The sequence below is a fragment of the Pan troglodytes genome, chromosome 3 (assembly GCF_028858775.2).
Source record: "Pan troglodytes isolate AG18354 chromosome 3, NHGRI_mPanTro3-v2.0_pri, whole genome shotgun sequence".
In the NCBI taxonomy this organism is placed as follows: domain Eukaryota; kingdom Metazoa; phylum Chordata; class Mammalia; order Primates; family Hominidae; genus Pan; species Pan troglodytes.
The window spans coordinates 6,917,115-6,941,521 of NC_072401.2; the positions used below are offsets into that span (position 1 = coordinate 6,917,115).

General features: G+C 55.1%; 1 protein-coding gene across 6 annotated transcripts in view; it reads left to right on the forward strand.

Annotated features, from left to right (window-relative positions):
* Positions 1–24,407, forward strand: part of MAN2B2 (mannosidase alpha class 2B member 2) — a 47,540-nt gene that overhangs the window by 15,115 nt on the left and 8,018 nt on the right. For 2 of the 6 annotated variants that reach the window (XR_010156417.1, XM_016951258.4), the window contains exons 6-17: positions 614–694; positions 2,946–3,123; positions 4,302–4,500; positions 7,003–7,193; positions 8,089–8,245; positions 10,516–10,649; positions 14,970–15,244; positions 19,001–19,192; positions 19,692–19,944; positions 20,774–20,884; positions 20,980–21,172; positions 24,139–24,276. Coding sequence is in view for 4 of the 6 variants with exons in the window: in XM_016951258.4 (XP_016806747.3) it covers positions 614–694; positions 2,946–3,123; positions 4,302–4,500; positions 7,003–7,193; positions 8,089–8,245; positions 10,516–10,649; positions 14,970–15,244; positions 19,001–19,192; positions 19,692–19,944; positions 20,774–20,884; positions 20,980–21,172; positions 24,139–24,276 (2,102 nt within the window). In the remaining 2 variants the exon portion in view is untranslated. The remainder of the gene's footprint in view (positions 1–613; positions 695–2,945; positions 3,124–4,301; positions 4,501–7,002; positions 7,194–8,088; positions 8,246–10,515; positions 10,650–14,969; positions 15,245–19,000; positions 19,193–19,691; positions 19,945–20,773; positions 20,885–20,979; positions 21,173–24,138; positions 24,277–24,407) is intronic. The other 4 variants (XR_010156418.1, XM_016951259.3, XM_016951261.4 and 1 more) reach the window with 3 other exon arrangements.

Sequence of the window (24,407 nt, forward strand, 5' to 3'; positions counted from 1 at the left end):
AAAATTAGCTGGGTGTTGTGGCGCATCCCTGTAATCCCAACTACTTGGGAGGCTGAGGCAGGAGAATCACTTGAACCCGGGAGGCAGAGGTTGCAGTAAGCCGATATTGCACCACTTGCACTCCAGCCTGGGCCACAGAGCAAGACTCTGTCTCAATCAGTCAATCAATCAATCAATCAATGATGAGGTCTTTACATCAGTGTTCCCAAGAACCTCCTTCCTGGCCATGACAGGTCCCCTTCTGCTCTCGCCTCGCCTGTCCGTACCTGCCAGGTGAGGAAGCTGAATGTGCTGACTTCCAGGAGCCATCCACCGGCACCCCATCCCGTCCACGGTCCTCCAGGGCACTGTCCAGTGTCTCTCTAACACCCTCCAAGCTCACCTGCCCTCAACCCCAGTGACCTCCCTGCCTCTATCCCGCCTGGGCCTGGAGAGCAAGCTGGGTTCCAGGCTGGAGGTGCAGGGATAGGGGTGCTGTGGATGCAGGGGGAAGGCCCCCGGACATGGGTGTTTCCCCACCCGTTCCTGACGTGGCCTGTCTTTGTTGTCGGGGCTTTGGCACAAGGCTTCGTCCCCACCCACCCTTTCCCCTCCTCATCCTTGTCCCTATCAGGGATCACAATGAAGAAGGCCGGAGGAGGCCAGGCGCAGTGGCTCACACCTGTAATCCCAGCACTTTGGGAGGCCGAGGCAGGTGGGTCACTTGAGGTTAGGAGGTTGAGACCAGCCTGGCCAACCTGGTAAAACTCTGTCTCTAGTGAAAATACAAAAATTAGCCAGGCATGGCAGCATTGCCTGTAATCTCAGCTACCTGGGAGGCTGAGGCAGGAGAATCACTTGAGCCCACAAGATGGAGGTTGCAGTAAGCCAAGATCATGACTGCACTCCAGCCTGGGTGACAGAATCAGACTCTATCTCAAAACAAAAAAAAAAAGAAGGCTGGAGGAGTGGGAGAGGGAAGGGGCCTGGAGACCCTTGGGAATAAATCGCTCCTCATCCTTGTCTTGCGGAGCTGCCTCTTGTCCAATCACCTCCCGTTCACCCCGTGGTGAGGGAGGGGTCCTCACCCTAAATGGTAGATGGTTGAATACACACCACCCTACCCAGCACAGGTGACGTCCATAGCAGTTTCTGTTTATCACATACAATCACAGCTCACACCTCACTCGCCAAGGCCCCGTGGGAGTGCACTGTGGAGCGGACTGAACACGCAGGGGCAGCTGGGTAGCAGCAAGGGGCGGGTGCCCTCCGACTCCTGCAGAGGACGTGAGTGGCTCATTTGAATAATTTCACCAGCTGGCAGGGAGGTGGAAACTGTTGGGTGGAGGACCAGGTGGGGTGCAGCTGGTCTGACTGATAGTGGAAGAGCTAGACAAGAGGACTTTTCCGCTGGTGGGGGCTATCAGGTGACAGCAGGGGACTCCTAGGCCCCTGGGGGCCTTCAAGGCTCAGATGTCAAGAAGCACATGGGATTTTAGCCTCACTGTACACCTTCTTCCCCAGAAGGCTTTGGGTGAAGACTCAGTGGGGACCAGGAGTGTGGAGCCATGGACCAGGACCCCCCGGGGGCAGAGAGGATAGGCAGTGAACCCACATTCACATTCCTGGCTCGCTGTTCCAAGCACCCACCATGAGCCAGGCCCTGTTCCAAGCATTCTCCCTGTGATACCTCACAGACCCTCGCAGCAGCCCACTGACGGAGATGCTGTGAGTGCCCCATCTTACAGAAGGAGAAACTGAGGCACAGCAGCCCACCCCAGGTCCCACAGCTGGCAGACGTGGTGGAGCCAGCATTGGATTCAGGCCACCAGCTCTGCAGCCTCCACATGGTGGCAGCAGCCAGCCTTGGTCTCTGTACAGTCAGACGGCCCTGGGTTCAAATCCGCACTCTGCCCTGGCCAGGTGCTTAGCCTCTCTTGGAAGAGGAAAGACAACAGGCAAGGCAGAGGGGGTGAAGAACGCTGGCCGGGATTAATTAGCGGTCACTGCCATTTGTCAGCCCTCCTCTGTGCCCAGCACTGTTTCTAGCTCCTTTCCATAAATGACTTTCATTTAATCCTCACAACAACCTGCTCCACATTCTACCAGGGAGCTTGGTGAGGCTAGAGGTGGCAGTGCTGGTGGCTGATGACTGTGATCCCAGTGCTTTGGGAGGCCGAGGTGGGAGGATTGCTTGAGCCCAGGAATTTGAGACCAGCCTGGGCCACAGAGCAAGACCTCGTCTCTACATAAAATTCAAAAACAAGTCGAGCATGGTGGTAGTCCCAGCTCCTGGGGAGGCTGAGGCGATGGCTTGAGCCCGGGAGTTCGAGGCTGCAGTGAGCCGTGATCATATCACTGCACTCCAGCCTGAGCAACAGAGCAAGACCCTGTCTGTAAAAGAAACAGAGGTGGGAATGCTAGAAGGGGCTGCCCAGGTTGGAGAGCTCCAGACAAGGGTTCCATGGCTGCTACCCCGAGGCTGCACAGTGTGAGCAAGGAAGGCACTTAACTGGGGGTTCTCCACACCCCCAGCCTAAGGCAAACAGAGAAAGATGTTAAATACTGAGCCTGTCTTTATTTAAAACTCTGACATTTTGTTCCTCATGGGTTTTTTGCATTAATTTTCATTTTTTAAATTACTGCATTAAAATATCATTTATCTCAGCTACTAAGAATTGAGGCACCCCCATAAATTTTGTACCCTAGGCCAGGGCCTCACTTGCCTCACCAAGGCCCCGGCCTCTTTGGGGTCCTGAGACCCGGGGTCTGATGGGCGAGAAGTTGGCCTGCGTGAATGAGCAAACGAATCTGTGACCCATCGTCGGTCATGGAGTGGGAGAATTCAGTCTCAGGGTGAAATGATGTGCCAAGGTCCCAAGGCTGGGAGAACGTGGCACTTGGGTGTGAGCCCTGGCTGTCCACAGAGTTCGTGTCTTCTCCCCTAACCTTCTGCCCTCGCACAGGTCAGGATTTTACTGGAATGGTGTGGCTGTCTTCCCCAAGCCTCCCCCAGATGGGGTATACCCCAACATGAGTGAGCCCGTCACCCCAGCCAACATCAACCTCTATGCCGAGGCCCTGGTGGCCAACGTGAAGCAGAGAGCCGCCTGGTTCCGGACACCGCACGTCCTCTGGCCCTGGGTAAGGCAGAGTCCCAGGCGCTGTGCCCTCAACACAGCCCAAGGAGCACCGTGCAAGCCCTGGCCCCTGCACCCAGGGCCACCCTATCCAGACCCGGCTAGGCAGCCATGCTCAGCCCAGTGGCTCCAACCTCCTTCCCTGCAGACCCCTGGGCCTCTCCCACTCTACCAGCCCCTCCCCCACCTGGAAAAGCACCTTCACCCACGCTGGCCTCTCCAGCTCCCACTCAGCTCTCTTCCCTGCCTGGGCCGGGCTGGCTCCCGGCTCGGGCACTGCGTGCCTTAGAGTCCATTGAGCTTCAGTTGCCTCCGCTGTAAAATGGGGACGGTGGCAGCAGGCTTCATAGGCTTGGTGAGAGGTGAAGCGTTCCCGGGAAGCCAGTGCCCGGCACGTCGTGGCCATCGTCACAGCTAACCTTTAGTGAGCACCTGCTGTGTGCTGGGCACTGCCCTGTGGGATATATTTGTCTCAGCCATCTAATTTGCACCACTGGGGCTAGGAAGCAGGCTGGTATCCATTTCACAGTTGAGGAAACCAAGGCCCAGAGAGGTTAAGGAATTTTCCTGAGGCCACAGAGTTCCTTAGGGTGGCTAGGAAGGGTGGAATTTGTGTTCAGACCCAGTCAGGCGGGCCCCAGAGCCTGCCTTCTTCATCCATGACTGCCCTTGTGAAGGCAAGCTTAAGGTCAGTAACTCAGTCATGGTTATTATTGCTGTTACTAATCATTATATTAATTATAATAATAATCATTAATTATAATGATTTGGATAAGTAGTAACACTGATGGGCCTTAAGAGATGCCCAGGGCCGGGCGCTGTGGCTCACACCTATAATCCCAGCACTTTGGGAGGCCAAGGCAGGCAGATCACCTGAGGTCAGGAGTTCGGGACCAGCCTGGCCAACATGGTAAAACCCTGTCTCTACTAAAAATATAAAAATTAGCCAGGTGTGGTAGCGCCTGCAGCCTCAGGGAGGCTGAGGCAGGAGAATCACCTGAACCCGGGAGGCGGAGGTTGCATGAGCTGAGATCAAGCCACTGCTATGGGAGCTGGTTTGGGGCCCCTGTTGGCCGCCTTGGAGACTGGGAGGGCAGCTGATGGAGGGCGGTGATCAGCCCACCCCCACTGGGCGAGCGCCCTGCTCCCACGGCACAGGATGTTGCTCCCATGTCCCTGCAGGGATGTGACAAGCAGTTCTTCAATGCCTCGGTGCAGTTTGCCAACATGGACCCGCTGCTGGACCACATCAACAGCCATGCTGCCGAGCTTGGTGTCTCGGTACAGTACGCCACGCTGGGCGACTACTTCCGTGCCCTGCACGCTCTCAATGTCACCTGGCGTGTCCGCGACCACCACGACTTCCTGCCCTATTCCACAGGTACAGGCTTCCAGGGGCTGGGGTGGTAGTTTGGTGGCAGGGAGGGTATAGTCCATGTACCCTCTGCCCACTTCAGTGTCTGCTCGGCACTGCTCTCCAAGCCCTGGAGGGGTTCCAGGCAGGTTCTGTGTGGGGCGCAGGGGCAGAGACTGACCCCCTCTGCTCACTACACCTGGACATCCTGGCTGCCACATGCACCACCTGATTCCCACAGGGTTCAGCCTCTCACCATTGCCCACCACATGCAGTTTCCTGCCTCTGGCCTTTGCACAGGTGGTGCCTCCTGCTGGGAGCGGCCTCCATCACCTTCTCTTCCTGCATGAGTTCCACATAAACCTCTTCTACGAGCCCTTTCCTGATGCTGAGGCTGACTCAGGCTTCCTTTCACTGCACAGTCATTACTGGGCACCTTCTGTGCATCATGCCTGTGTCCTCAGGCCAGAACTGGGCTGGCCACCAGCAGCACAGCCTGAGAGCTAAGAGGGCTGGCTGTGAGTAAGCCTCTACTCCCTGGCCGTGTGCAAGTCATGAAACCACCCTGTCTCCAAAGGGGGACATTTGTGGTGCCTCGTGCATAGATAGGGTTGCTGTGAAAATTCAATGAGAAGAAGTGCTCTCAGCCTCCTGCCCAGCACAGAGGCAGGGCTCAGCAGATGTCCTAGCCCTCTGGGTGCTGCTGTAACAGTATACCACAGAATGGGTCATTGATTAGGAAACGAAGTTTCTTTGGCTCACAGATGTAGAGGCCGGGAAGTCCAAGGTGGAGGGCTGGTGTCTAGAGAGGGCCTTCTTGCTGCATCACCCATGGCTGAAGGCTGAGTGCAAAAGAACAGCCGGACAAGGGGGTTGAACTTGCTTTTCTAACAATCCCAGTCCCATGACAATGACATTAATCTGTTCACGAGGGCAGAGCCTTCATGGCCTAATCTCCTCTTAAGCATCCCACCTCTTAATACAGTCACAATGGCAATTAAATTTTAACATGGGTTTTGGAGGGGCATTCAAACCATAACATTTCCCTTCCAAAGAGATGCCACAGATGAACTCCAGCTGCAGGGCTCGTTCTGGCCTGGGCACTGCCTGGACTCACCCATGACCTGGCTTAGTCCTGCCTCTCTGGGCCCCAGCCTCTGGGTCTGCATGGTGACCAGTGGGGCTGCATAGTCCCCGGCTCCTGCTGTTGACACCACATTGGAGGCAGGTGGGGCTACACACACGGGTTGGGGGATGTCCGTGGATGTGGGTGTGGTTATAGTCAAGGCAGGAGGAGGTATGTTAACGTGGGCATGGCTAATGGTGAGGTGGGTGGGGTAGTGACTGTGGGTGTGGCCACATCTAGCAGGTAGGGATATACCCGAGTCAAGTTGGGTGTGGCTCTGTCCAGGTGGGCGTGGTGTCCAGGTGGGTGTGGTATCCAGGTGGGCGTGGTATCCAGGTGGGCGTGGTGTCCAGGTGGGCGTGGTATCCAGGCTGGTGTGGGTGGGCGTGGTGTCCAGGTGGGCGTGGTATCCAGGCTGGTGTGGGTGGGCGTGGTGTCCAGGTGGGCGTGGTATCCAGGCTGGTGTGGGTGGGCGTGGTGTCCAGGTGGGCATGGCATCCAGGCGGGCATGGTATCGTGATGACCACTGAGGATGTGGAGCCCCTGCCAGACTGAATGGAATCGGGCCTCACCACCCACTCTCAACATGGCTGCAAAGCTGTGGAGGACCCCATCTGACCCACAGGCTGTGGCCTGTCCCCTGGGCCATGTGACCACCCCTCCCAGTCTGGTTCAGGACCAGTGGGGGAAGAACAGGGAATCCAGGCAAATCTGGGCACATCCCAGACGCCGAGGAGCAGGAAAGCAGAAGCAATAGGAAGCTCCCTTCTGAGACAGACAGCCACTCCCTGGGAGGGTTCAACCCTCCTGCCTCCTGCATGGGCCCTGGGCATCCTCATCCTCTCTGTCTTGCATCAGGACACTGGCTCCCTGGGATATCTGAGCCCTTGCTGCCTCCTACCATCCATCCTCCCTGGACGCCCAGAGAATCCCTGCTGAAACGCCTGCCTGTCCTGACCTCCCCATGCCCACGTCACACATGAAGGCCTCTGTGCAGTCTAGGCCCTTCTCAGTGGGGTCCTGCCCACCTGGCTCCTCCTCTTCCCCTCTGGGTCTCCCAGGCCCTTTGCTCACACAGCTGTTCTGTGTTTCCTAGGCACCCTGGGCTTGCCTCCGATCAGGATCCTTCAGCACCCCACCCCACCTGCCCCAGTGCAGCCTGTCTCTCCCACCCTGCCCAAGGCCCATCCAGGGTTTTCTGGGCAGTTCCTAGTCTGGCTATGGGAGGAGGCCTGAGTTGGAAGCTGTAAGCCCTGGGCTCGCTGCCTGCCGGGCCTGCCTCCTTGGGTGACCCTGGCAGAGGCTACCTCTGCAGCCCCAGCTTCTCAGCTCTTCCAGGGCTGGAGCTTAGCAGACTTCTGGGTCATGCCGTCTCAAGCTCACCATCTTCCCTTGTCTCCCAGAACCATTCCAGGCCTGGACGGGCTTCTACACGTCCCGCAGCGCACTGAAGGGGCTGGCCCGGCGAGCCAGCGCCTTGTTGTATGCCGGGGAGTCCATGTTCACACGCTACCTGTGGCCGGCCCCCCGTGGGCATCTGGACCCCACCTGGGCCCTGCGGCAGCTCCAGCAGCTTCGCTGGGCCGTCTCCGAGGTAACACCACATTTAGCCACAGCGGCAGGATTGGAACCTCCCATGCTGCGCACCTCCCCTCCCTTGTCCTAGCCAATCCTTCCAGCCCTGGGGCACTAGAGGCCCCACTTTACAGAGGGGAAACTGAGGTTCCCTTTGGTTACAAGGCCAGTGCATGGTGAACCCAGGCCAAGGCTGAGACCACAGCCTGATCCATCCAGCTGGTGGCCTCATTAAGCTTTGTAGCAGTTTAGCAAAAGGGATAAAGGACAAGGTGGAGTGGCATTTGTGTCCGACAGCCCTGCCTGCATCCATATCTCGGCTCAGCTGTGTGATATCAGGCACATGATTCCCACACCCACCCAAGACCTAATTCCCTCCTGTACAATGAGAACAACGAGCTTGCCCAGGAGGACGGTGGGGCAACTGGATGTGCTGGTATGCACAGCCTGCTTGGTGCAGTGGCTGCTGAATAGCCAGTTCATGAGTTTCCGTCTCCACCCATCCCCTACTGTACTGATGGGAAAACAGACCCAAGACAGCCTGTAACTTGTCCTCAGTCACCTATCCAAAAAAGGGTCACACCAGCCATGACACTGTAACAGTTCCCCCAAAAGGAGCTGCTGGCAGAACATGTCATTATGTTGTGGGAGAAATGAGGTGACTTCAGGGTCCATCAGAGCAGGGGGTCCAGAGATGGGGGACAATGAGTTCCCACAAGGGCAGGAAAAGTTGGGCGAGCTCCTCAGCTTCTCTTGGCCTCAGTTCCTCCTTCTGTAAAATGGCGGGGACTGCCCCCTTCTCCACTGGCACCTGGCAAGCCAGAATGAGAGCCAGCGCCTAGTAGGTGCCTTGTAGGTGCTTTGCAGAGTCAGGTCCTGATCCTGTTCTTCCTCCCCTCTGGGGGTTGCTGCAGGTCCAGCACCATGATGCCATCACTGGGACTGAGTCCCCCAAGGTGAGAGACATGTACGCAACGCACCTGGCCTCGGGGATGCTGGGCGTGCGCAAGCTGATGGCCTCCATTGTCCTAGATGAGCTCCAGCCCCAGGCACCCATGGCAGCCAGCTCCGGTGAGCAGGGCCCTGCAGGGAGGCTGTGGCCCCTTTATGAAGGGAGAGCCTGAGGAGGTCAGGGGAGGGGCTCAACGACCCCAGCTTCAGACTCTGAGTCCACATCACCCATATCGCCCTTCCCCATGGTGAGAGCTCGGACAGGTGGCTTCAGTCCTCCCAGCCTCTGTTTGCTCATCCGTGCAATGAGGAAGGGTTGGTGATGTTACAAGAAGAGCCAGAAATAGCAGCTAACATGTTTTGAGCATTTACTAAGCTCAAAATACCCTTCATGCAGTATTGAATTTAATGCCTCACAAAATCTGTACAAAATAGGAATGGTTACTGTCCTCATTTTACAGCCGAGGAAACGGACTCAAGTTATATGCTAGCCCAGGGCCACTCGGGTAGGAAGGAGCAGAGCAGGGATTGAACCTGAACACGGTGCTGCCCAGCCTTGGCAGAGAGTACGCCGGTGTCCTCAGGGGCCCGGTCCCTTCCTGGCTCCTGGCACTCCCTCCCGAACTCCACTTGGCTGACATCACAGCAGGGCAGCCGTGGGACCAGCCTCTTTGACTGTGAGTTTTCCCACGTGTAGAGTGACTGATCACATGCCAGTGTGCCTGGGACTGAGGGGTTTCCAAACTGGGAAGATCCTGGACAAATGAAGACAGGTTGGCGGCCCTCTGCCCGCATGAGACTTTTCTGTGCATAGGCCCCCAGGTCCCACCCACAGCCTGCACCTGGTCATCTTGCACTTCCTTCTTGTTTTTTGTTTTTTGAGACAGGGTCTTGCTGTGTCACCTAGGCTGGAGTGCAGTGGTGCCAGTCATAGGTCACTGCTGCCTTAGACTCCTGGGCTTGAGCGATCCTCCTGCCTCAGCCTCCCAAGTAGCTGGGACTACAGGCATGCACTACCACACCTTGCTTATTGTTTTATTTTTATTTTTTTTGGAGAGACAGGGTCTCACCATGTTGCCAGGATGGTCTCTAACTCCTGGGCTCAAGTGGTCCTCCCACCTTGGTCTGTCAAAATGCTGGTATCTGGCCAGGCATGGTGGCTCACACCTGTAATCCCAGCACTTTGGGAGGCTGAGGCAGGTGGATTACGAGGTCAGGAGATCGAGACCATCCTGGCTAACACGGTGAAAACCTGTCTCTACTAAAAATACAAAAAAAATGAGCCGGGCGTGGTGGCGGGCGCCTGTAGTCCCAGCTACTCAGGGGCTGAGGCAGGAGAATGGTGTGAACCCGGGAGGCGGAGCTTGCAGTGAGCCAAGATCGCACCACTGCACTCCAGCCTGGGCGAGAAAGCGAGACTCTGTCTCAAAAAAAAAAAAAAAAAAAAAAAAGTGCTGGGATCACAGGCAAGAGCCACCATGCCTGGCTGCCTTGTACTTCTTGGTGTCCCAGCTGTGGCCTGCCCACTGCCCTAGCATCTAACATGCCCTTCCCCTCCCATCTCTGTCTGTGTGTAATCCCATCCAACCTGCAGGCTCTGGAAGGCCCCCTGGCCTCAGGAACACCAGCCAGGTGGAAAAGACAGTGGCAGAACGGGAGCTCTCAGCTGGGGTCTGGCTTCACTGCCAGGTGGGGACTTTTGAGGAGCTGTCATTCCAATGAACACACAGGAGAGGCTTCCCCAAGCTGTGAATAGGTAGAGAAGACCAGGAAAGTGTCCCCGGCAGAGGGAACAGCCCAGGCAGAGGCAGGGAGGCTGGAAGTATGTGCTGGGTTCAGGGATCCAGGAGTTCTCAGGTGTGGCCAGACCTCACACACATGGGCTGGTAGGATGCAACAGAAAGAGAGGCCAGGTCCTCATCACAGGGACCTAAAATGCCAGGCTAGGCAATGGACTTGACCCTCTGGGCTCCAGAGAATTCTCTGGTGGCTCACAGTGCCCGGCACTCAAAGCTTTGGAGCCAGGCCTTAGAAGCTGGGTCACCTTGGGCAAGTGGTTGTACTTCTCTGGACCTGTTTCCTCATCAGTAAAATGGGCTGACAGAGATGTGTGAGGAGCGAATAGAACCTCAGTTCTCCAGGGCGACACGGACACCTTATGTTCCGAGCCCCTCCGCCTGCCCTGCCCTGGAAGCCAGACTGCAGAATGTAGCCCACGCTGTGTCTGTGGGAAACACCTGTTGGCCTGCCCCCTTCCTGGCTCCCCTGGGAGTTCTGGAGGGCTGCATCTCACCTGCCTCAGTTTCCCTCATACTGAGGTGCAGCCAGTGAGCACCCCATTCCAGAAGGTGAGTCACATGGCACAAGCAACGCCTCTTCTGTGTGTGCAGATGCAGGACCTGCAGGACATTTTGCCTCGGTCTACAACCCACTGGCCTGGATGGTCACCACCATCGTCACCCTGACTGTTGGTTTCCCTAGAGTCCGCGTCACAGATGAGGCGGGCCACCCAGTACCCTCGCAGGTATGGACACAAAATCCTGCTGGAGGGGCCTTGGCTGCTTGCTGAACCTGCTCTGGGCCAGGCACATTGTCTCTTCTGACCCTGCAAGGGAGGCCTTATCGCCTTTGTTTTACAGAAGAGGAAACTGAGGCTCAGAGAAGCAAAGTGGGGTTTTTTCCCAACACCACCCAATTCTCCACTTTTCTGACACCAACTGAGTGTCCTAAAATCAATTCATTCCTGAACTAAGTACCTGGAGTGAGCACAGACCCCACGAGTTAGGGGCCCAAAATCTCACAAGACCCCTAATTTCAGACACCAGCCACAAATGGGGTTCCTGGGCTACCACACTTGTGTCCTGCTGACTGAATTCTGGGGTTCCCATGATACACACACACACAAGTTTGATAATTCATTAGAACAGCTCACAGAACTCAGGCAAGTGCCATACTTACCATGACAGTTTTGTTAGAAAGGGTACAACTGGCTGGGTGCGGTGGCTCACGCCTGTAATCCAAACACTTTGGGAGGCTGAAGCGGGTGGATCACCCGAGGTCAGGAGTTCGAGACCATCCTGGCCAACATGGTGAAACCTCGTCTCTAACTAAAAGTACAAAAATTAGCCAGGCGTGGTAGCACGCACTGGTATAATAATTGGGAGGCAGAGGCGGGAGAATCGCTTTAACCTGGAAGGCAGAGGTTGCAGTGAGCTGAGATTGCGCCACTGCACTCCAGCCTGGGCAATAAGAGTGAGACTCCATCTCAAAAAAAAAAAGAAAGAAAGGGTACAACTCAGGGACAGCTGCAGGGAGCACTGGTGAGGTGGAAGCAGGGAGGGCCTAGCATCCCAGCCCTCTAACCCGGGCTCGCTTCCTTGGGAGCAGCCCCATCCTGAAGCCACCTATGGGCCTTGCCAGAAGGCACCTCAACAGCATAAGCTCAGATAAGGTTGGAAGGGGCTTGTTATGAACTTTAGAAGACACTCCTATCACTCAGGAAGTTCCAATGGTTTTAGGAGCTCTGTGGCAAGAGCTGCAGACAAAGACCAAATCTATCTATGTTTACTGTACCACACAGAGTCCCTGAGGTCACACAGCTGCGAGGTGGCAAACTCCCAACCTCCAAACCTTCCTTGGTCAATCAAAGCCGTGGTTCGAGTGAAAGTGAGACAGTCTGCCCTTGTAGGAAGACATCACCCAGGGACACACAGCCGTTGAGGGGAGTTGGATCTACCCAGCGGACTGATACTGGGCTTGGGGCATCCAATGTGGCCAGAAGCCAAGGGCCATCTGTGTCATCATCCCTGTCATCCCCTCGTGTACTCGGAGGCCTGCTGAGACTAAGGGACTGGTCAAAGTCCCCCAGTGAGGAAGAGGTGGAACAGGCTCCATATTCAAGCACCACCAGCCATGAGCTGAGCCTTCCCCTGCACCCAGGCCTTGCACTGTGCCCAGCACTAATGGGGTCACGCTATGGGAGATAAGGGCCTCATCTGTCGCAGCCTGCTTGGGCTGCTATGACAAAGTCTCATAGGCTACATGGCTTAAATGACATACATTTATTTCTCACAGTTCTGGAGGCAGGAAGTCCAAGATCAAGGTGCCAGCATGGCCGGGTTCTGGTGAGGGCCTCTTCCTGCTTGCCATCTTCCTGTGTGTCCTCACATGGCACAAGAGGCCAAGGGAACTCTCTGAGGTCTTTTTTACGAGGGCACTAATCCCATTCTTGAGGGCCGCACCCTCCTGACCTAATCACCTCCCCAAGGCCCCACTCCTAAGTGATGACTTGGAATCTGGACGTCAGCCATTTGAGGGGACACAGACATTCAGTCCGTGGCATCACTCATGCCAAGTGGGAGTTAGGAGGTGGCATTAGCCTTTCAACCATTGTGCCCTGCTTACACTTTTGAAAACAATTTTTAGTGTCAGTTTTCCTTTTTTTTTTTTTTTTTTTTTGAGACAAAGTCTCACCCTGTCATGCAGACTGGAGTGCAGTGGCACAATCACAGCTCACTGCAGCCTCAACCTCCCAGGCTCAAGTTGATTCTCCCACCTCAGCCTCCTGAGTAGCTGGGACCACAGGTGCACACCACCATACATGGCTAATTTTTTTGTTTGTTTTTTGGTAGAGGCAGGGTCTTACTATGTTGCCCAGGCTGGTCTCAGACTCCTGGCCTCAAGCAATCCTCCCACCTTGGCCTCCCAAAGAGCTGGAATTACAGGCGTGAGCCACCACACCAGGCCTGTTCACCCTCCTGTTCGCTGGGCCCCCTTGTATGGGCTGATCCCTAGAAAGGCCTCACATGTGGGAAGCTTTCCGTCACTCCCCTGCCTTTGGGAATATTTGTGATCTAATATGAATTTCCACCCTGGCATGTGGGAAAGCCTTCAGGAATCTTAAAGGGGTGCTTTAATGGAGGTGCCGATGTTAGGTATGGGGCTGGACTGCTTTTCTCCACACCACCCAGACACCCCACATGGATCAGGCCAACTCTGGTTCCAGAGGGCGCCAGACACGCCACCCAGCTGACCCTTCTTGGGGAGGTGGAGGAGGGGCTGACATCACTCATTCACTCAGCAAAGCTCCCGAACGCCCATCCTGGGCCCAGCCCTGGGCTGGGTGCTGGGCCCCTGGACCTGAGCGAGGCCAGGCCCCATCCCAGGACACAGACGTGGATGGTGACGGTGTGGAGTGGTGACTCGGGAGCCAGGGGAGGGGCCCTCGGCCGGAACTGAGACCGAGGAGGAGTTTGTCCAGCACAGGGAGAGGCGAGGGGAGGGTATGGGTCTGAGCAGACCCCCACACACACCCCTTCCCCACTCAGATGCAGTATCCGTTAGGAGTAGATTCCCTCAGCATACATTTCTGGAGCTCCTACTGTCTGTCAGCCCCTGTTCTAGGCGCTGGGGATGGTGTACTAACCAAACAGACAAAATCCCACTGCCTGGGGCATCTATTCCAGTAGGGGAGACAGGTGATAAGTAAAATAAGAAAAATATGGAATATGATAGGCGATGACCACCATGAGCGGGACAGTCACTACAGCAAGTTGCAGGGGCTGGGGACACATTTTAAATAGGTGGGCCAGGCCGCATCAATGTGGGATCAGGCAGGCAGGGAACAGGTGTCTGCTGTATTTGGGATAAAGGCTGGGTTGGGAGGCGTGTACACCATTATTGGGCTTGCTAATAGGGCCCCCAAAAGGCCTCCCCACCGGGGCACAGGAACTGAGGGGGCACAGTGCCCTCCTCCAGCCTCCCTCCCCAAATCAGACACCTCGGAGGTGAGCAGAGGCCAGGAGGGTTAACCTGGAAAAGTCCCTCCACGTGGGGATGAGAAGATTGGGGGATGGCCCCTCCCAGGAGAAGGTAGTCCAGGTGGAGGGCACAGCGTGGCACAGGCTCAGAGGCAGGAAACGGCAGGAGTGTCAGGAAGGAAGGGTTGGTGATGCTGGAGCCCCAAGGGCCAGAGGACAGAGCAAGGTCACCGCAGGGAGGAGGCTGGGTCCCAGAGGAGGCTTCCTTCCCCCATTGCAGCAGACAAGAGTCTCGAAAAGCTTGCTTTGGTTGCTGCAGTGGATGGGTTGGTAGGCACAGGAGTGGATGTGGGGACAGCAGTGCAGATGATGGGCAGTTACCTAGGGAGGGGCCACAGCAGCTGTGACCAGGCAGAGGCCACAGGGAAGGGAGATGAAAGGCCTCAAGAAGGTGGTGGGGGGCCTTGGTGGTGAGTGGGAGTGGCTGGAGGGTGGGGGATGGGGATGCCTGGGGGATGGGGAAGGGGAGTGACTGAGGGATGGGATGACTAGGGGGTAGGGGTGGAGAAAGCTGGACAGCGGGGAGCAGAAGGTGCAGGGTAGGTGCTGGAAGGGCCATCGTTGGATGGGGATGCTGCAGGGAGCAGATGTGGGTGGGATGGGGTAGCTGGTGAGGTCAGCTGTGGACATCCACGTGGAGGTGTCAAGCAAGAAGCTGTATTCGTGGATCTCGGGTTCCAGAAGAGGTCGGTGGATTTGGGTTTGCTTTTGGGAGTCATCACTTTGGTTGATGATGGATGATTAAAGGAGCTGGGGGTGTTCAGGAGCTCCCAGTTCAGGAGCTGGGAGTAAGAGAAGCTTTGGGGACCCCAAGAACCAGCTATCTTCAGGTCGCTGAAGGGTTCTCCTAGGACTGATGTGGTTTGTGGGGGTCCAAGGGGAGAAAGCCAGAACTGGGGGCAGGGAGGAGAAATCGGCAGGATCCGAGAGATGGAAAGACACTGCTCCTCAGCAGGTGGTGAGCACCCCATTCCAGAAAGTGTGTGAGCTGACAGTTAACAGGTCTCATCCTGCTGGCCTTGCAGATCCAGAACTCAACAGAGACCCCATCTGCGTATGACCTGCTTATTCTGACCACAATCCCAGGCCTCAGTTACCGGCACTACAGCATCAGACCCACTGCAGGGGCCCAAGAGGGCACCCAGGAGCCGGCTGCCACTGTGGCCAGCACCCTTCAATTTGGCCGCAGGCTGAGGAGACGCACCAGCCATGCGGGCAGGTACTTGGTGCCTGTGGCAAACGACTGCTACATTGTGCTGCTTGACCAGGATACCAACCTGATGCACAGCATCTGGGAGAGGTAAGGTGCAGCCATTGCTGTCTCTGAGGCACAGGCATGCCTGGAGCCTGGGCATGTCAGGCCCCTACCTGGATTCTCCATTTGCTCACTTGCTTGGGGGATGGACAGATGGTGGTGAAACCCCTTCCTGCTATTGTGATCTTTAATTTTACAAGTGTGAGCCTGGGCCAGTGCAGGAAAGGCTTTCTTATACTTTTTCATTCCAGGGCTATTGATCCATAGAAAAAAATGAGCATTGAGGGACTCACTCTGGGAAAAAAAAGTTACCACTTTTTTTTTTAATTTAGAGAAACATAAAATCTCTATTCAGTAAATAGTGTTACTGTCTTTAAAGCAGGACGGGACTTTCAAAATCATCTAATCCCACCCACCCACCTGTCTACTTACCCATCTATTCACCCACCCACTTATCTACCCACCCAGTTATCCATCCATCCACCCAATTATCCACCCACTCATCCATCCACTCACCCACTTACCCATCCATCCATACATCTACCTACCCACCCACCTATGTACCTACCCATTCATCCATCCATCCACTCACCCAACCACCCATTCATTCATTCATTCATTCATGTATTCATTCAGCAGCTATTTGTGGACATCAGAGTGGGCAGCTGACCTCCCAAGAAAGACCTTGTGGCTGGTTTATCCTTCCTAGGCCACGTCCGGTGCAGTCTTCATCAGGCCCAGCTGCCTCTGCCAGAATACTCACCTTGTCTCCTGATGTGACCTCCTAACCGAGAGGGGTACATGGCAGAAAGTGAGGGGACAGGAAAGGGGAGAGGGGAGACAGAAAAAGAGGAGGGAGAGAAGAAGGGAGAGGGGCATTTGTACTGAGGTGGGTATCAGGGGAGCTCAGCTCAAGGTCACTGTCAGCAGCTCCCTGCCCACAGAGCTCCAGGACTTCTCTGGGAATGGGGCCCCAGTCAGGTCTGTCCTCATCTTTCCCCAGTGGCTCCTGAGGGAAAGCAGGGCAGGTGCAGGGGTGACAGCAGCCAGCATGGGTGGCTGGCAAGGGGGGAGTTGGGCAGAGGAGCTGCAGAAATGGGAGAAACCCCAGCATGGTCCAAGCCTGCCAGGTTAGGCCAGGAGAGGCAGAATGTGCCCTGTCCCTTCCTCACTCAGGCCCCACGCCCCCTCTGTACATGCCCCTTACGGCAGCCCACGGACCCCACATGCCTAAGCCAGGGTCCCACCCAGCATTTCCAGCACTGGAGCTCAGGCTGTCCTGTCCCGTTCGTGGCCCTGTCTGTCTCTCGTTTTGAACTCCAGTGAGGACAAAGGAGTTCTTATTAGGCTCCCAAAACCCCACCGGGGTAAGCCTTGCAAAACCAGTGCCTGTCACCTGAGCAGAAAGGAGGAGCTGTTGGTATTCAGAGTAGGGGCCATCTGGAGACGACACCTGGGGCCAGGCCCCAGGCCTCGAAGGGCATAGGGGAGGTTGTTCCATAGGAAGGAGACGGCCTGTGCAGAGGCCTGGGGTGGGAAGCCAAGGGTGCAGACACCAACCCCAGGGCAGTGTGGGTTGAAGGGAGCGCTTCTGTTCCTTATGTAACAGCTTGACTGAGACGCACTTCACATACCACACAATTCACCCATTTAAAGTGGGCAATTCAGTGGTTTCTGGTGCATTCACAGAGTTGTGCAGCCATCACCGCAATCAATTTTAGAACGTTTTCATTACTCCGGAAAGAAACTTCATGCTGTTGAGCAATCACTCCCCATCTTCCCCTCCCCCATGGGCCCTGGCAATCCTAGTCTATTTCTGTCTATACGGATTTACCTGTTCATACAATATGTGGTCCTTTTGCAACTCACTTCTTTCACTTCACATATTTTTTTCCCCCTTTTTATTGATTGATTGATTGAGAGAGTCTCACTCTGTAGTCTAGGCTGGAGTGCAGTGGCACAATCATGGCTCACTGCAGCCTCAACCTCCTCGGGGGCTCAAGTGATCCTCCCACCTCAGCCTCTTGAGTAGCTGGGATTACATGTGCATACCACCACACCCAGCTAGTTTTTGTGTTTTGTAGAGATGGTGTTTCACCAGGTTGCCCAGGCTGCTCTCAAACTCCTGAGCTCAAGTGATCCGCCTGCCTCAGCTTCCCAAAGTGCTGGGATTACAGGCGTGAGCCACCATGCCCAACCCACAACCCACTTAGCATGTTTTCAAGGTTCATCAGTATCGTAGCACGTATCAGTACTTCGTTCCTTTTCATGGCAGAATACTATTCCATCGCATGTATGTACCATATTTTGTTTATCCATTCTTTAGTTGATGGACATTTGGGTTGTTTCCACGTTTTAGCCACTATCAATAATGCTGCTCTGAACATTCATGTACAAGTTTTTGTGTGGACATACATTTTCGTTTCTCCTGGGTACATAGCTAGGAGTAGAATTACTCAGTCATAAGCTAACTCTATGTTTAACTCTTTGAGGAACTGCCAGACCGTTTTCCAAAGCGGCTGCACCATTTTCTGTTCCTCCCAGCAGCGGATGAGGGTTCCGATTTCTTCACATCCTCGCCCACACTTGTTATTTTCTGTCTTTTCAATTATAGCCATTCTCGTGGGCGAGAAGTGGCATCTCATGATGGTTTTGATTTGCATTTCCCTGCTAACTAATGGTGTTGAGCATCTCTTCATGTACTTACTGGTCACTAGCATATCTTCTGTGGTGAGATGTGTCTTTAGATCCTTTACCTATTTTTAAATTGGCTTGTCTTTTATTATTGAGTTGTAAGAGTTCTTTATATATTCTAGCTACAAGTCCCTTGTCAGATTTATGATTTGCAAATCCCTCCTCCCATTCTGTGGCTTGTCTTTTTACTCTTTTGATGGCCCCTGGGGGAGCTTTTTAAAAGGATGGTGTGGGGAAGGGGTCCAGGGCCAGAGGCCTCAATTCTTTTCTTTCTCCTCCTCCACCAGCACTCAGTAGAACCCTCCACAGCCTGCCTCCCTTTCCTTCCCTACCCTCACCACAATCCCACAGAGAAGTGGGTGCAGAGGCCATCCACCTCATTGTCCGCCCACAGCCAGGCCAGACTCAGATACAAATACATCACTTGTGCACTTGGTTAGGCCAAAGATTGCATTTTACAATTAAAATACTTGACCCCCTCCTGCTCTTCTCCCATCCTCTGTCCTAACACAAACATCCTAATAGAAAGGAGGGAGCACAGAATTTAAAGTCGGGGCTGAATTTGAGTTCTGGCTTGCACACTTCCTAGATGTGTGATCTTGGGTACATGATGTCACAACTTCCAGCCTCGGATGCCTCGGGAGTGGGATGGGTTAACAGTCCCTGCCCTTGGGGGTTGGGAGAATTTAACCAGGTGAAGTCAGTGAAGGCTCTGGCCCATGACATGGGGTCTGTACACATGGGTGTCCTGCTGGACAGCTCAGAGTCAGCATGACAAAAGCCCGTTCCTGCACTGGTTTCGCTTTCAGACCACAGCCTGGATGAGCCAGTTCCACCTCTTGGGGGTGCCCTCTGCTGACGGCTCATGGTTCCTGTCTGCAGGCTCTGTCCCTCTCCTCGTTTGTGACCCATTCTGGGACAGGATGGAGTCTAAGGCCACACTGGCTGTGGGTGGGGTCTCAGGGCTTCTAGATGAGCTGAGTCACATGGCCTCGTGAGTGCTACGCAGGCCACTCAGATGGCATCTGGAGAGAGAGGCTTGCCAGCCGGTGTCTGTAAGACCTTGTGCAGGATGAGAATGACATCTTCTCTCTCCTGCCTCTGCAGACAGAGTAACCGAACGGTGCACGTGACCCAGGAATTCCTGGAGTACCACGTCAACGGGGATGTGAAACAGGGCCCCATTTCCGATAACTACCTGTTCACACCGGGCAAGGCCGCGGTGCCTGCGTGGGAAGCTGTGGAAATGGAGATTGTGGCGGCACAGCTTGTGACTGAGATCCGGCAGTACTTCTACAGGTGCTTCCCCCCGGGGTGACCCCCACAGCCCGGCACACAGTCAGCGCACGCATGCAGGCAGCTCAGTGAATGAGGGTCTGTCTTTGCTCTGAACCCCAGCTCCTGGGCCGTGGTTGACACGTGGTTTGATGAAGAAATGAATTGCTCTGGTGTCTGCATGCTGGCTGCGTTTGCGTGTGCTGTGTCACGTTGGTTGGGAGCTAAGTTCAGAGCTGGGAGAGAGACCCACAGACCCTGGGGCTCACAGAGCACCTGTTCTTCCATGATCAGAGCAGACGTAAGGCAGGCCCGGCATGGCAGCCCTGTGGTGTTGGGGAACCAGGCTGCTCCCAGCCGCTCGGGGTCCTGGGTGGTGCTATTGTCCACATGGCCCAAGAAGGCTCCCTGCCTTTCGGCCTACCCTGCCCTGCCACCCTGCCCACATGAAGGAAGGGGTGCAAAAAGGAAGCATCTAGAAGGTTCCTGGAGCTTCACTTACTGATGCTCCCTTCTCCTCCAGGAACATGACAGCACAGAATTACACGTATGCAATCCGCTCCCGGCTCACCCATGTGCCGCAGGGCCATGACGGGGAGCTGCTCTGCCACCGGATAGAGCAGGAGTACCAAGCCGGCCCCCTGGAGCTGAACCGTGAGGCTGTCTTGAGGACCAGCACCAACCTAAACAGCCAGCAGGTCATCTACTCAGACAACAACGGCTACCAGATGCAGCGGAGGCCCTATGTTTCCTATGTGAACAACAGCATCGCCCGGGTATGCCCTGCAATGCCCACAAGGCACACTCCCAATGGCGCCTTTCCTGGACCCATTAAGCATCAAATTGCAGCAGTAGAGGCCAGTAGAGGCCTCCAGTGAGAATGTTTTTTTCCTTTTTTTTAAGATTGAGTCTCACTCTGTCACCCAGGCTGGGGTGCAATGGAGCAATCTTGGCTCACTGCAACCTCTGCCTCCCAGGTTCAAGCGATTCTCCTGCCTCAGCCTCCCGAGTAACTGGGATTACAGCCACCTGCCACCATGCCCAGCTAATTTTTATATTTTTAGTAGAGATGGGGTTTCACAATGATGGCCAGGCTGGTCTTGAACTCCTGACCTCAGATGATCCACCTGCCTCAGCCTCCCAAAGTGCTGGGATTACAAGCATGAGCCACCGCGCCCGGCCTCTAGAGAGAATTCTTTTAAAGCCTGTGTATCTGCCCATTCAGGGCTTGAGCGTGCAGGCTGTGAGTCAGACTGGTGTCTGAATTCTGGTGCTACCACAGACAAGAATAGTATGTGCCTTGGCTTGTGCCTCGGTTTCCTCTCCTGTAAAATGGCTCCTTCATCAAAGGGTCATTCTGAGGATCCATGAGATGATGCGTGGCCAGGGCTTGGCCAGGGCCTGCACCCATGTCAGCTGGGCTGTATGGTAGGAAGCCACAGAGCTGGTGTCTGAACCCCAGTCTGTTGGTCTCCAAAGTCAAGGTCCCAGCCCCATGCTGCTGCTGTGCCTATGGGGAGCACTAGCTGGGGTGGCCAGAGGGTGATGCCTGACCTACCTTGCCCTTTGCCCCAATCGCCCACCTGGCGATGTTTCTGTCTGCAGAATTACTACCCCATGGTTCAGTCGGCCTTCATGGAGGATGGCAAAAGCAGGCTTGTGTTGCTGTCGGAGCGGGCACATGGCATCTCCAGCCAAGGGAATGGGCAGGTGGAGGTAGGAGGCATGGTCTGTCCTGCAGCAGCCCCTCGCGGCCCCCCACAGGCATGCCCAGGTGCAAGCCGGGCCTCTCGGACAATGCCTTCCCGCAGGTCATGCTCCACCGGCGGCTGTGGAACAACTTCGACTGGGACCTGGGCTACAACCTCACGCTGAATGACACCTCAGTCGTCCACCCAGTGCTCTGGCTTCTGCTGGGATCCTGGTCGCTCACCACTGCCCTGCGCCAGAGGAGCGCACTGGCGCTGCAGCACAGGCCTGTGGTGCTGTTCGGAGACCTCGCCGGTAAAGGGGCACCCTTTCAGAGTAACATCATCACTGCCCCAGCACCAGCCAGGCCAGGGCGGGCCTTGGGAGGGGCCTGTGCCCTCATGAATCTGGGCAGCTTTTGGGCAGGAAGCAACCTCAGGGACCTCTAGCCCAAGCCCCTCATTTAACAGATGGGCAAACTGAGGGCAAACAGTGGCTCACTTAAGGTCATACAACTAGTAGGTACAGAGCTGGGACTCACCCATTTCACCATATGCCTCTTCCCTGTATCTTCTCCATTTTCTTCTCTGATGTATCTTTTCCTTTCTTAATATGATATTATGTCACCATGTCACTTTAGGTCTGGAGGCTTAGCATTTAAAAGACTGGTTTGTTAGCTGGGCATGGTGGCGCACGCCTGTAATCCTGTAATGCCAGCTACAAGGGAGACTGAGGCAGGAGAATTGCTTGAACCCGGGAGGCAGAGGTTGCAGGGAGCTGAGATTGCACCGTTGCACCCCAGCCTGGGTGGCAAAGCGAGACTCTGTCTCAAAAGTAAAAATAAAAGACAAGTTGGGTCTGAATCTAGGTGTGCTGTCACCAGGTAGGGGTCTTTCTAATCTATAGTCTAACCTGAAGGACTTATTCTGTACCTCCACTGAGGCTTCTGTAGATCAGATCAACAACCATGTAGTTCTGTGTCTCTATAAAGTAGCAGAACATGAGAAACATTAAACAATGATTACATTTAAAGATGGTCTTTTGGAGCTGCAAGACCTAGATACAATTTGCTGCCATTCTCACTAATCCTTAAACTCTTTTCTTTTTCTACTCACCTATGGAGGTTTTGATTAGCATGTGCTTTTAAGGTTCTCCCTGCTTTGGTTTTAGAGCCAGAACCCAGGGCAGTAGCCAGCAGGCAGGCTGTCACTCACCCATGCAACAAGCATATACTGAGCACTTGCAGTGTGCCTGTGCCATACGCTGGAGATGCAGAAGAGCAGCCCGCACCCAGGAGAGTTTTCCTGGGCTGTTGGACAGGGGAGGCATGCTCGTATAGAGCCAGGATTCAGGGTGGAGAAGGAGCCATGCCATAGAGGGCCTGGTGTTTCGTGGGTGTAGAGGAGTGTGAGACCACTGCTGGGAGGAGGTCAGGGATCAGGTCCGGGGGGTGTCAATTAAGGTTCTTTGGAAGTAACGGAGCCTGAAGGGGCAGCTATTTGGGCAGAGCCTGGAGAAGCTCATGGAATCTAAGGAGGAGCTGGATACAAGGTCCAGACAGGCATGAGGCAGGGCAGCTCTAGGCATCTCAGGAGCAGAGGCTCACAGCCATGTCTCCCAGGACGGCCATTGAGCCACCTCTGGTTCCCATGCTTCAGATTCCCAGAAGAGGAAATCTGATTGGCCTAGCAGGGTCAGGTTCTGCTCCCAGACCAGTCAGTGGTTCCTTCTGTGTAGCTGGGGCTTTTCCTGCAAAGGGAGATGAGGCCGTGTCTGAGAAAGCCCCATGGCTGTTGTCAGCTCCATCCCACCTGGCCTCACTCTGGTCTCTGTTGGTTGCAAGTAACGGAAACCCAATTTGAACTAGCTGAGCCCCCAAGGAGAGTGTATGGTGAGGCCCACATAACCAAGGGAAGGGCAGGGTGTAATTGGGCCTCAGGGCCTGGAGCCCTCGTGAGGCTGTCCTTGTTCGTCTCTCACCTGCACTTCTCTCCGTCTGCAGACTTTCCTTCACCTCCCACCTGGGATGTGACTCTGAACAGCTCTGGGGCTGCTCTCAAAGAGCAGCTCTGTCTTCCCCACTCAAAAGGACCTAAGACTTGGACTTTCCAGTTCCAAGTGCAAAAGTCCTAGGGAAAGATTCTGATTAGTCCTACTGGGGTCAGGTGGCCCATGCCTGGACCAATCAGCATGGCCTGGGGTATTGTAAGAAGATGGTAGCTCCAGCTGAACATCTAGACCTGAAAGGAGTAGGGGCTGAGGTGCCTTTTGAGCAGAGAGACCAGTAGATGACAAAACGGGTGGAACTGGCATCCCAGATCTTGAGTAGAAAACAGGGTTCTGGCCGGACATGGTGGCTCACACTTGTAATCCCAGCACTTTGGGAGGGCAAGGCGGGAGGATCACTTAAGCCCAGGAGTTTAAGACTAGCCTGTGAGACCCTGTCTCTACAAAAAAATTTTTAAAAATTGGCCAGGGTGGTGGCCCATAGTCCCAGCTACTTGGGAGGCTGAGGTGGGAGGACAGTTTGAGCTCAGGAGTTTGAGACTGCAGTGAGCTGTGATTGCACCACTGCACTCTGGCCTGAGTGACACAGCAAGTCCCTATCTAGAAGGAAGGAAGGGAGGGAGGGAGGGAGGGAGGGAGGGAGGGAGGGAGAGAGGGAGAGAGGGAGGGAGGGAGGGGAAGGGAATGGAGGGGAGGGGAGGGGAGGGAAAAGAAAAGAAGAGAGGGATGGAAGGAAGGAAAGAAGGGAGGAAGGAAGGAGGGAAGGAAGGAAGGAAGTGAGGGAGGGAGGGGAAGGGAAGGGAACGGAAGGGAGGGGAGGGAAAAGAAAAGAAGAGAGGGGGGAAGGAAGGAAAGAAGGAAGAGGGAGGAGGAAGGAAGGAAAGGAAAAAAGAGGGAGGGAGGAGGAAGGAAGGAAAAAAAGGAAGGAAGAAAGGAGAGAGAGAGAAGAGGGCTGTGCATGGACTTGCCTTGTTATCTTGAATAAGCTTTGTGCCCTCTGAGCTCTTTCCTCGTCTCTAGTTTGAGATGGTTAGGCTGAGGAGAGTCAGGGTCCTCCCAGCTCTTAGCTCTATGGTCTGAGCAAAGGCAGGGAAGTGGAGGCCTGGGGCATTGGGAGCACACTTTGGGCTGGTGCGGTGTAGGCTGCCCGCAAGGATGCATGGGAAGTGGCTGGCAGGGGCAGGGGCAGGGGCATGTAATGTGCAGAGCTCTGAGTGCCAGGAGGAGGAGTTGAGCCCCAAACCCTCTCCTCACTCTGTCCATCTGCCTTGCAGGGACTGCGCCGAAGCTCCCAGGACCCCAGCAGCAAGAGGCCGTGACGCTGCCCCCGAATCTTCATCTGCAGATCCTGAGCATCCCTGGCTGGCGCTACAGCTCCAACCACACGGAGCACTCTCAGAATCTCCGGAAAGGTGAGGCAGGTGCCCTGGGGTCTCAGACCTGCTCCTCCCTCCCTGAGTCAAACAGGCCACCGGGCCCACCACCAGACAGGGGCTCACCTTAGAGCTATCATGGCTCTGCAAGGTCACCTGGTTTCTTATCT